This window comes from Phoca vitulina, unplaced genomic scaffold, assembly GCF_004348235.1.
Source record: "Phoca vitulina isolate PV1807 unplaced genomic scaffold, GSC_HSeal_1.0 scaffold22, whole genome shotgun sequence".
Lineage (NCBI taxonomy): Eukaryota > Metazoa > Chordata > Mammalia > Carnivora > Phocidae > Phoca > Phoca vitulina.
Genome location: NW_022589725.1, coordinates 3,770,198 through 3,783,197, shown reverse-complemented (window position 1 = coordinate 3,783,197; position 13,000 = coordinate 3,770,198). Strand labels below are relative to the sequence as shown.

The window sequence follows — 13,000 nt, the reverse complement described above, 5'->3', positions numbered from 1 at the left end:
AAGAAAGAAAGAAAGAAAGAAAGAAAGAAAGAAAGAAAGAAAGAAAGAAAAGAAAGAAAGAAAGAAAGAAACAAACAAACAAACAGACATCATCTGGTCATTTCACAGATAGTAAAACTGTGCCCAGATTCACAGCACCTGCTAACACTGAAAAGCCTGAGCAACATGATTCCTCTATCTCAAATGTGCCTTTCTGGGCCCCAAACAAACCCAGGGACAGAAGCTGTCCCATGGCAGAATCTGTGTTATTTCTCCATGGAGGTACCAGGAGAGAGAAGGGGGTGTTACAAGGGGAAAGGCACTGATACCTAATAAGGCCCCCTCCCCCTCGGGGCCCCAATCACACATGCTCAAATGTTTCCCTGTATCTGCAACACAATTATTTACTTCTCTCTTTCTAACCAGATGCAGGGGTCTTAGAATTCCCCACAGGATCCTAACTATAGACTTTAAAAGAAAATATCCCATGGGCGCCTGGGTGGCTCAGTCGTTAAGCGTCTGCCTTCAGCTCAGGTCATGATCCCAGGGTCTTGGGATCGAGCCCCGCATCGGGCTCCCTGCTCGGCAGGAAGCCTGCTTCTCCCTCTCCCACTCCCCCTGCTTGTGTTCCCTCTCTCGCGGTCTCTCTCTCTCTGTTGAAAAATAAATAAAATCTTTAAAAAAAAAAAAAAAAAGAAGTGTAATTAAAAAAAAAAGAAAATATCCCATATAGAAAACAATACCAAATTTGTTTTGAAAAAAATGACTGAAGGAAGCAACACATATGTTTAAAATCCTTATCATCTGCACTTCACTGACAAATCTTAAATTCCAAGGGGATCACTTTTGAAGGAAATAATTTAAATGCAGAAATATTACAAAGAGAAGTGTAATTAACACCTATGTTCTTCTCTATCAAGAATTATCAACTAATTTTAACAAATTTTCTTAAAGTGTGCTCCCCTTTCCAAAGGAAATAGAATATTACAGATAATGTCAAAATGCCCTTCATCTACCACTTCAGCTGCATTTCTCCCCATACCTCTTCTACAGAGTGTAGCCTTCCATTCTGCATTGTATACTAAAATACACATGCATAGTTCGATTATTAATAGTTGATTGTTACATTTAGAACATCGGTTCTTTTTTCTTCCGACAGAAGAGGATGTGGCCTTCCAGATGCTGAATTTGCTTCATGAACCAGAAGAGCCTAATAATATTTGCAATATGCCTTAATAGATATGCATATTTTTAGAATAAGATCTTCCAAGATGCTGATATAAAAGGGCAATGGCACAGCAAAAATGGGGCTGTTTCTGTGTATAAGCAGGATTCTACCTGATGTCACTAGCAACTATGCACCCCATTAGGGAACTAAGAAGCCAGAAAAGCTCAGGCCAAGATACACTACACCTGCCTCCCCTCTGTGTAGTCAACTCACTTCCATGATATCCTGTGTCTCTGGCTAAATGAATCGGGAGTATAATTATGGAAGTTTGGGAGCACAAACCAGGTCTCTGCCAGATAATCCATAATCCATCTGAAACTACGCCATTGGTGTCAGAAGTGGGACAGGCATGAAGAGCTCACCGTGATGGCCAGATTTAGTCAGAGATCAGACGTCAAAGTAGGAAAAAATAAGTAAAAACATGCCTGAAACATAAAAATTTTTGTGAAAGGGCTCAGTCAAGTGGCATACATTCACCCACTGTTCTTCTGCCTCCAACCATATGGACCTGACATATAATAAAAGGTGGCTCAAGGCATAACTCCTGGAATCTTCTATATGACCCAAAACAGTGGCTAGTACTAAGGATCTCCAAAGGGAGTTAAAACCCCCAAAAAGCAGGAAGCATCTGAAGTTTGAGCCAAAACCTATGGATCACAAAGAGCAGCCCCCTATTAGACATGTGAAAAGGTAACATGGCATCAGGTAGATACCAAGGACCCCTAGAGCTCCAGGGAGAACAGGTGGGCGGCAACTTTCAAGGGACAAATGATAGCTACTGAGGTTTAGGAGGCGAGAGGAAATGAGAATGGAACTGAGAAATGCTTCAGTACTTGCTCAGCCAATTTCCAGGTAAAAGCAATAACAATATGCTTTTGCACACAAGTGAATTTAAACACATGCTAAATGTGTTATATGTGGGAAGAGATAAAGATAAGAAAGGTAAGAAAGCTGACTTCATCAGCCTTTACTAAAAAAGTGACCAATGAGGGGAGTAGTCCTAAGTTACGTTTTAAAATATGTATACAAGAGTCACATCTTGGAAGTCTGGGATTTGTTCAGGTTAATTGTACTCCTCCCACCAAAAATGATGTTCAGAGGGTCAAGTCCCAGAAATAATGTTCTACTTGGAACACACATCTGCTGTGCAGAAAATTTAAAAGACTGAATTTAAATGGGAAATTTGCATTGATAGGCATACCCCCCCCCAAAAAAAGTTTTTTGAACCTGTGTTTGAAGCAATGGTGGGATGGTGCCTGGGTGCGGTAAGGGGCTTGCGTGTTTGAGCTGAGCATCACAGAATCTGAAAACTGTTAACTTTCCTTTTTCAGGAGGCCGCACAGTTCCTCTGTAAAACTAATTTAAATGGCCTCAAGACAATACAACCCAAGTATTAGAGAGCTGGCCTCTGCTTTGTTCCAGACAATGCTGTTTAGAGGAAGATAACCATCCTAAGCCAGACGGGATAAAGGAAACAGGCTGGCAGTGCTCCCAGCTTCTGAATAGAACTGATCAGTCCTCCCGCCCCGCCCCATCCCTGGTTTGAGACAAGTTAGAATCTTGGCTTAAATCTTGGTTTCTGAAGTTTCTGAGCTGAAAACCACTCCCTCCACCCCAACACACACATGTTTCTGATAATAAAAGGTAAAAAAGAGGGACACCTGGGTGGCTCAGTCGGTGAAGCATCTGCCTTCCCCTCAGGGCATGGTCTCCAGGTCCTGCTGAGAGGAGAGTTTGCTTCTCCCTCTGCCCCTCCCCCCCAACTCATGCTCGCTTGCTCTCTCTTTCTCTCTCAAATAAATAAAATCTTTAAATATATATATAAGGGGAGTCTGGATGGCTCACTCGTTAAGTATCTGCCTTCAGCTCAGGTCATGATCTCCAGGTCCTGGGATTGAGCCCCACAGGGAGCCTGCTTCTCCCCCTGCTTTGTTCCCTCTCTTGCTGTCTCTGTTAAATAAATAAATCTTTAAAAAAAATATATCATATATATAATGTAACAGGTGAAGAGACGGTATATGGACAACAGTCAGCATAGGAAAGAATCACTGAATAAAAGAAAACTAGCAGTGAAGACAGCAGGTGGTCTGGATCTGAAACTAGGAGAGGGGTGGACATGGAAATGACTGAAATCAACACTAGCAGAGCGCGCGGCACACCCCGCAGGTGCAGCTGTGTGGGAGCCCCGACTTAGACCCCCTAGGGAAATTATGCCCCCACCCCCCTCACACCGGGGAGGGGAGGGTGCCTGGCACCCAACTCTGCACAGCCTGACTCGGCAGGACTGAAGATGACAGTTAATAAATGACAGTTAATACTCAGAAATTCAAGCCCCTGAAAGTGTTAGAGAGACAAACATTTTCCCCAGGGGGATGAAGGGCAAACTCAAGGTGTCTCAGCTTCCCCCTTCCCCAGGGGGTACTGGGGCATCGTAAACCAGCGACCCTCCTGCCTAACTGCAGATGCTGCCTCGGCCACCACAATGGGGGCCTTGGCAACACCCCTCCCACCCCTCCCACCTGCCAAGCCATAAGGCCATCTGTGACATCAGGGACATCCCCGGAGCAGGTCCCCACCAGGAAGTCCAATGTCTGGTCAGCCCACCTTGATTTTTGGCAAAACCATCCTTCACTGGGAGATCTCAGGGTTCCAAACCACTGCTACCCTGAAAAAAATACTGTGACTGAACTTCTTCTCTAATGACCATACTATTACAACAGCAGTCAAAACTTAAGAGTACAGGAGGACATGTTTTGATCCATAATTATCAGCATATTTACATTAAACCTTTAAATCACTGTAACTTAGTAAATTCTCAATGCTTGTTTTATGTGACAATAAAAAACCCTCTGGAAATGGGTCAAAAAGGTCTAAAATAAGTACCAACTTTTAAAACTGGGATATCTAAATGTAATAAAAATATTAACTTTCAGCTTAATTATAGACCTAATCGGTTGGTGTTTTCTATAAATTGGTTCTTGTGGAACCTAGATACTAGTGTCAGAGTTTTATAGTCTTATAAAAACATGATAGTCCTTCAACTTTTAAAGTTTTTAAAAGTTTTCTGATGGGTCTTCATGTTAATTCATTTTTACCTTCTGACCCTATTAATTAACTTTTTTTTTTTTTTTAAGATTTGGACCAAGTCAATTCAGAGACAATAAATCTCTCTACTCAAAGGCCTTTAAAGAAATAAAAGCTTGACACTGAACTGACACTGATTCCTAAAATAATAAAAAGAATTAAAAGATTTGAACACACTTTAAAAGTTATATTTGTATTTTTCTCCAAGGTACAAGGTTTCCTACATTTATCTGTTTTTTGAGGTTCATGTAGTAGGCAGCTCCTAAAACAGCTCCTGACGACTCCCACTTCCTTCAAGCCCATATTTGACTCCCTCCCCTTGCCAGGAAGCTAGACCTAGGGAATTACCTTGGACACACAGAGGCTGGCAAAAGTGATGGGTCACTTCCAAAATTAGGTTACAAAAAAGACTGACTTCTGTCTTGCTCACGCTCTCTCCTGCCCTCTCAATTGCTCACTCTGATGGAGCCGGCTACCATGCTAGGATAGGGGGACTCCTACGGCAAGGAAGCCAAGAGTTCCCAAGGAATTGAGCCCCTCACTCCAACCACAACCATGTGAGTGAGGCTGGAAGCAGAGCCTTCTCCATTGCAGCCGAGTTGCCGGAAGCCCCCGCCAACACCCCGTTTGCAGCCTGTGGACAGATCCAAAGCCAGAGAACCCAGCTGTGCTACTCCCAGATTCCTGACTCGCAGAAATGGTGAGGGATATAACTTGTTACGCAGCAGTAGATAACTAACACAGTTCGCTTACAGTGACACTGGGATTTGTGTCTTTTGTACCTAAGAAACACTGACAGGTGAGTTCATCTGGACCCAGGCACTTAGGGGCCAATTCCAAGATGCTTAAGAAAAAAAAAGCAGTGGCATCAACTTCTAGGCTATATTCTAAGCACACAGTGTGACAGTGACAAAATTATTTTTAATTAGATCAATAAGTTCTCATGCTTAAATCAACCTTAAAAAATCAAAGAGATAAGCAGTCATAAATGCATGCTGTTTAAAGTATCTTTCTATCCTTAACACTACCTCCTGCCCCTGTTTTACTCTGTTCTCTTCCAATGTTCCAATAAAACTCAGATTCTGATGTCTCTACAAAAAGAACCACAGCTCCTTAAAATAAAAAATAACTGTTATATGTTGGCTAACTGGACATAATAAAAAAGAAAGAAAGAAAGAAAGAAATAGAAGAATACAAAGACTATAGTCATACCAAAAAATAAAAAATTTAAAAAAAAATAACTGACTGCATGTTTGGGACAGAAAAACTAGAGGTGAGCCTGGGGATCCTTGTTGTCACAGAAAAATAAGGTCGCTCTCAAAGACGTCCAAAAGTACCGAAGAAGGATCTGGTTCAATGGGGCTCCTTTGACCATCCTGTGACCATGTGAGCAGCAAAAACAAAAGTCACAATTATAGTCAATGAGAGCAAGTCCAGACCATCCAAGGCCACTCATTCCTGATGATCAAACATTAAGCTATCTTTAAGAAGTTCTCCTCGCTGACACAAATCCATTAATTCATGCTTGAGACAAATGCATGACTCGGAAAGGATGAATATGTAAACCCCCACCATGAGTTTTGGGAGGACCAAGAGAACTGGCTTTGTGAACTCATGATCAGTTTCAAAACCACTGGGATAAAAAAGAGGAGTAAAGCAAAATCAAGGTGACCTGAGAGGACACAAGCTCACTAGGGTTCTGGGAAGCGGGAGCTGGGAATGGGGGTGACGGCACGGCTTCCTGCCCGGGAAGAGGACTAGCTTCATGAGGCTGAGAAAAGTCTGAAGTTAGTAAACATGTTTTTAAGAGCAGCATATGGAGTGCCAGTGTGAAGTTCTCCTGGGGTGTGGATGGAAGCCCCCTATAAAAGCAGGGGAAAAAAAACACAGGTATGGAGCTATTTCCTTACTTCTGACAGCTGTTCACCCTGTTTGGAAACTAAAGGGCCAAAAACATGTTGCATCTGCTCCTGGTACAGGAGAGCATCGACTCTTCTGTTAAATTTCTACATCCTTGGCTTAATGAGAAAGAAAAATGAATGAAGGGTCTATTCTCTCCCCCGCCTCCCAGCACCAATCCATACCCTACCAAAATACTTCACATACAAACGATCCACGTCTGCAATTTTAATAAAATTAGCACTCAAAAAAAGCTGTTTCCTTATTCACTACTCAACAATGAACAAAGCCACCTAATTGCTCAGATCCTTGTCAAAACTTGATAGTCTAAAACTTTTTCATTTTTAGCAAACTGATGAAAGGTAAGACATGTTAGCTGATTTAATTCAGTCTGAAGAGTCTAAAAGAAAAAAAAGAGAAGAAGAAAAAAAACAACAACAAAAATAATGCCTTGCAAATAACTCATGCAAAAGCCTATTTTGGAGACTGGCAAGGGATAAGGAAGAGCAACAGCTGTTTTGTGCCAGGCGCCCAGCTTGACAATGGACAGAAGTTATCTGTGGCTCTTGCAACACTGAGGGAGGCACTGGTGTGCCCACTTTACAGATGCAGAAATAAAGGTTTAGAATAGTGAAGTAACAACGTATCAAGTTCCTATCCAGGGAGCCAGGATTTGTAGCGTTATACAACCATCACCTTCGTCCAGTTTTCAAATCTTTCCATCACTCCAAAATATTCTCTTGTGCCCGCATGCTATAAATCCCTGTTCCCACCACCAGCCCCAGCAGCCACTGATCTTTCTGTCTCTGTAGATTTGCCTTTTCTGAATAGTTCGTGTTAATACATAGTCTTTTGCATCTGGCTTCTTTTGCCTAGCATGTTTTTTGAGGTTCATCAATGTTGTAACATCTATCAAGAGTTCGTTCCTTTTCATTGCTAGTAGCATTCCATTAGATGGATTCCCAGTCAATGGACACTTGGCTTGTTCCCAGTTTGGGGGCTTCTATGAATTATGCTGCTATGAACATTCACGTATATATCTTTGTGTGGACGTATGTTTTCATTTCTGTTGGGTATATTCCTAGAAATGGACTTGCTGGATCCTATGGTACGTGTATGTTTAACTTTCTAAGGAAACTGCCAAACTGACATCACCATTTTTTTATTCCCTCCAGCATCAAATAAAAAATTTAAGCTGAATATTCAAAAAATTGAAAAGATTTCAGATCTGTTCCACTCACGCACCAGGGCTGTGTGTGTGTGTGTGTGTGTGTGTGTGTGTGTGTGTGTGAGACATTCCTCAGCAGCCTGACTCCAGTGTGAAAAAAAATTAGTCTGTAACACTGTGGACTTCAATTTATTAGTTACCTTTAGTTTCTTAGTTACCTGCCAGTCTGGCGGTGGATCTGGTAAGGCTTCTGAGACACTCTTGCCTGTGCAGGTAACTGCGGTAGGCCAAGGGAAATAACACTGACATTTTGGGATAAAACCGGCCAAATGATCATCACTCCAGAATGGCTCCTCTCACCTTTTTTTTTTTTTTAAGATTTTATTTATTTATTTGAGAGAGAGAATGAGATAGAGAGAGAGAGCATGAGAGGGGGGAGGGTCAGAGGGAGAAGCAGACTCCCTGCTGAGCAGGGAGCCCGATGCGGGACTCGATCCCAGGACTCCAGGATCATGACCTGAGCCGAAGGCAGTCGCTTAACCAACTGAGCCACCCAGGCGCCCATGAATGGCTCCTCTCACCTTTTCACCACTCTGCCTTTTTGACACATTTTCCCATTTTCCCCAAATTCCCATTTTTCACAGTTGACTTCTAGAAGGTCCCTTAGGATCTATGCCTAGAATACTCCCTGAATCCCTCTGTATCATCTTTAGAAGCTATAACTCTTCCCGATAATAAATAAATGGCATTATCATCTTCATTTCCCCATCTCTCAGGCAAATAAGAGTGTCCAGCAAGACCACATCAAATGCTAAATCCCATGACCCTAACTTGCCACCCTGGCCCGAATGGACACAACACCATCAATCATCACTACATCGGATTGTTATTAATCTATTAAAAAAAAAAAAAGTCATGGTTGTCTTCCACTGCCAACCAATCTGAATCCATTTTATAAGATTTCACGAGACTCTCTGTTTGTTAATATCTACATGGTGTTGCCTCCTAGCCCCAATTCTGTAATGTGCTTGCAAATGTTATTACACTTGTTGGACATGGTTTGTTTTCAATAATCTCATAGCTTTTTTTTTTTATTTATTGGAATGCCACAGCCCTCTCTATGTTTACTTATTCTTTGGTTGCTTATCAAGTGCACAAAGCATCTCCCACCCTCCCACTGCCCCCAGAGCGCCAGGTACTGGATTTCTAGGTTAGGTAAGAGATGCACGTGGAGCAGGGGACAGAGCCCTGAGGCAAGGAAGAGTGAATGAGGGAGGGGGAAGGAAGGGAGAGAAGATATTCCCAAATACTTTCCTATTACAATGTGTAACCATCTGGGTTTTTATCAGTTCTCATTTAGAAGGTAAAATGTGCTTAAAACTAAACATTCCCTATTTGAACTCTTGAATGCCCAAATGTATCAGAGTCAGCTGTTTTGTACTAAATCTCTCTAAAAGCAGTTACAGGGGCGTCTGGGTGGCTCAGTCGGTTAAGTGTCCGACTCTTGATTTCAGCTCAGGTCATGATCTCAGGGCTGTGAGATCAAGACCCGAGTCGGGCCCCACACTGGGCGTGGAGCCTCCTTAAGATTCTCTCTCCCTCTCCCCCCCGCCGAAAATCAAATAAAATAAAATCAGTTGCAGGGAATCCAGTCCCCCCCGCCCCCAAGAAAAATTAAAAATCATCACCAAAACCCAGCCATCTAATTTTCCACTCTTAACTGAGCTTAACATCAATGCCCCCTTGACCTGTGTCCTCACACCAATGCCAAGACAAGTAACAGACCAGGCTCCCCTTTAGGATAAAGCACTACTGTGCACCGGCCAACTACTCACTCACTCTGCATACATCATCTTTAGTCTTCACAAAATCCAATGAGGCGGCTACAATTATCCTCACTTTACAGATGAGAACCTGGGGATTGGAGAAGGTAAATGACATTCCCAAGCTGGCATGGCTGGAAAGAGGCAGAGTGGGATTCAAAGGGAGGACTTCAGACTCCAAAGCTCTTCCTCGTTTCCCTAAGTCAGGCTGCCTCCCGAGTTAAACTCCCCAAGCCCCCATCAGAGTTGCCACAGACTCCACCATCTCTTCCTCATCATCAATAAATATTTATGAAGGACCCACCGCCGACATGCCGTTGCTCTTGTTTCCAAAGCAACATGCTGTCAGAGAGTCACGGGAGTATCCTGTGCTTAGAGGAACGATGCTGTACCGTCCTGTGATCATGGCTCTGAAAGGTGACAGTTATCCTACTCCCTCGGAGGCTGTCACAGATGGCAAGCGCTGCGCTAGGGACCAGCAAGGAGAAATGAGATAGAGCAGAAAGGTAGCAGGTTTTTTTACCCAAGAAAGTGGTCGGTCTGCTTTCACTGTGGATGTGTTTGTGCTTGTTGCGAAAACAGAATCCAAGCCAGCTTTGCACATTAATTATTCTTTTATTAGGAAAGAAATCAAGCAATCCAGGAGAGAAAATAAAATTTGACTGTACTGCTAACAGCTCCCCAGAGATAACTGGCAATGAGTATCGAGTTAAATGACTACATCGCTAACAATTGCAATCTCAAGTCGGTCCCCTCTATGATCCATTTTTGCTCTCAATGTACAGATGCTGAAATCCACTAGAAAATGGACTGACTATCCCCTTATCTGTTTGTTTGTTTCTCTCTTGCCCTATCCCAAATGATGTTTTGCCACACTCTCAACAAGCTGATTTCAAATGCTTTTTTACTATCATTCTTTACAAACATCACCCTGGCTCATGAAACACATCTTAGAGTAGGAAGAAGGAAACTGCCTTTTGATGACAAGCTCTTGACACTGACTTTCGGACACAGTGACCAACATGTTACAGCAAAACACATCACCCTAACTGTGTACTAGATGCAAGCTTACAAATTTAAAGTGCTTTTAAGACTGGGAATTTCCAGATTAAAAGAATATGGAGAGCACGCCACCGAGTTTTAAAACGTATTATTTACCCAAACTTGCCAAAAGTTTTAAATAAGATACTTTAAAGGAAATCAAAACATTGTCATATTTGTACTAGATTTGGATTCCAACAATTTCAGCATTTAGAAATAAAGTAAGAGGATAAGTCCACTTTAAAAAGTCAACACTTGCAGAATTCCTGCATCTACAAATGTAGATGTTTGTGAAAAAATCCGCAAAAAAAAAAAAAAAAAAAATCTAAATGGTCTAAGATGTTAACATCTTAGATAATAGATATATACAGAAAATCACCATTTTTACAAATTAATGAGGCTCTCTTGCACACAAGCTAATCTCACATGTTTAAAGAGCCCCTGGAACAAACACAGTCACTTGCTAAGTATATGCTGTAGTAGGTTTGCAGAAGTCACTCTGCTCAGGTAGAACCAAAAGAAACATATGGAGCCTTGGGAGTAGATTTCTTCCCAAAGCGTACTCCTGGATTGCTTTTCTTTCCCGTGTGTTCCAAAGAGCAAACAAAGAAAAGGTGCCTGCTCCTCACACTTCTCTAAATGTTTTAACAAAAGGCTGCTGAATAAACACATTACTCATTTAAAATTTGAAAAGAAGTTCTATTCCTGAGATGAAAGCAACTAGATTGGCATTTTAACAGTTGTGGGCGAGCGCCACCTGGCGGGAGCATCGCACCCCGCGTGCTTTCTGCATTGGACAGCTTCCCCAATCCGGCAGGGTTCTACCGCATGCTACACAAGAACCGCGGTAGAATATTTTTAATCCGGGGGCGGGGGGTGGGATTGGTTTTGGGTGGGTTTTTTTCGCCGCGGGAACGTGAGTACTGTTAATGTGTGGCAGGACGGCCAGGCCTTGGAGGAAAGTAAAAATTTAAGTCACAAATCACGCCCGGGTCCCCAGGACTGCCCCCAGCATCCTCCTCCTCTCCCCTCTTTAGCACACCTAATACAGACCCAAAATGAGAACAAGAATTGTACACCATCTTTAGAAGGGCGTTGTGCTTGTCCCTCTTCTCTCACTTGCTAAGCCAACCTTTCAGCTTCACACACCGCAAAAGAAGTGTCCTAGTCACCTAACTTCCCAGCCACAGAAACAGGCTGTCCCTTCCCAAAGTCCCATACTCGGTTCCCATTTTGGTATGGCGCAAGAGAGACGCCAGTGCATTTCCACTGGAACGTCACTCCAGCGGCTCCTAACCTCAAAAGCAGTCTGTTTAAAGAGGTTACACTCCACCGCAGCTTCTTTCCCTTTTTTTTCTTTCTTCTTTCTTTGCTTCTTCGTGATAATATACGGGCACCGCTGTTACTTAGCAATCCGAAACTGATCTTTTCCTAAATCTCAATGGTTCATCTCGGCCTGTCCCTGTGACCCCAACAATCTCCGCTCCGTGTGGTCACACCAAAGCCAATGGGTGGTAAGAAACTTCAAGGTGATTTTGAACTTGGAAGCATACCTGCACCACTCCTTTCCTCTCTCCCTCCACCTACGCCCACTCTTTGGGGTCCTCGGGGCTGGAAGCTGCCTGCAGTGGGGTTTGGTGAAGTGTAAGACCCAGCATGGTGGTGGTCTTCTGTGCGTGCCAACTTACCATTAGGAGCACACCAGCCCCCCAACACTGAGAACTACCTCTGCTCACCTCCTTCCTATGGCCAAACCAAACATGAGTGTCCCCCCCCCCCAAAAAAAAAAAAAAAAAACTTTTCAGGAACAAACAGGCTCAATGGTCGAAGCCACTCAGCTTGAAGGGCCTTTACTGGGGCGCCCATACACTCCGGCTAAAAACCACGGGCTAGGAAGGAAGTAGTGCTGTCTCAGTCGTTAACATCAACACCCCCACGGTGCCTTCAGCGGATTGCTTCAGGACTAGCTGAGGGGCGCGGCGTATTTAGAGCAAAGTCTGGAGCTTGCCGTCTCTCCCTGGAGAAAAGAAAAGCCACCGCCCCGGCAGCCTCGGCCTGCTGGCGACCGGTCCTCCCCACGAAAAGCGCGCGCTGCCCCAGAAGCTGCGGGAAGCGAACGCTCCACCCCGGGCGTCGATGCCGTTTCTCGTCTCGCCGCCCCAAACACTCAAGTGACAGATTCCGACAAGTGGGAGGCAGCAAGTGGAGACATTCGCAACAACCGCGAAAGTTACTCCAGCCCGGGGGCCGCCAGGAAAGTCGGGCGGGGAACTTCGCCAAACCCGGGCTGCCCGGGGGGACGCGCGGGCCCGGGCGCGGCTGTCCGCGCCGGCGGCGGGGACCCGGCTTCGGCCCTCGGGACGCGCCCCCCGCGAGCCCGCACAACTTTCTCCCCCGAGGGCCCCCGCGGCGGCGCCGGGCGCGCCGGGAAGGGAGCGGGGCCCGGCGGGCGCACTCACCTGCGGCGCTCTGTGCCCGGGCGCCGGGCAGCGGCGGCAGCTGCAGCCGCAGGAGCAGGCTGAGGGCGAGCGCGGCGAGGCTCGCCATCCGGGCGGCGGCGGGCGGCTCAGCCCCTTCCCGCGGGGGCCGGGGCCGGGGCCGGGACTGGGGCGGGCGCGGGGTGGCCCCGCATCGCCGGCGCGGCCGCACGCAGGGGCTCCGCGGCGCTCCCGGAGCCGGCGCCGCTGCGCTCGGAGCCGAGGCGCGGCGCGAACTGAGGGAGGCGGCTGGGCGGGGGCGGGACGCGGGGGGCGGGGGCGGGGGGCGGCGTCCCCCGAG

At 45.2% G+C, this 13,000-nt stretch overlaps 1 protein-coding gene across 1 annotated transcript in view; it reads right to left on the bottom strand.

Moving 5' to 3' along the window:
* PTPRT (protein tyrosine phosphatase receptor type T) overlaps window positions 1-12,805 on the bottom strand; it is a 1,068,951-nt gene extending 1,056,146 nt beyond the window's left edge. Inside the window, exon 1 of the mRNA XM_032419927.1 lies at window positions 12,682-12,805. Within this exon, the coding sequence (XP_032275818.1) occupies window positions 12,682-12,769 (88 nt within the window). The 5' untranslated portion in view covers window positions 12,770-12,805. The remainder of the gene's footprint in view (window positions 1-12,681) is intronic.
* Window positions 12,806-13,000: the final 195 nt, after the last annotated feature.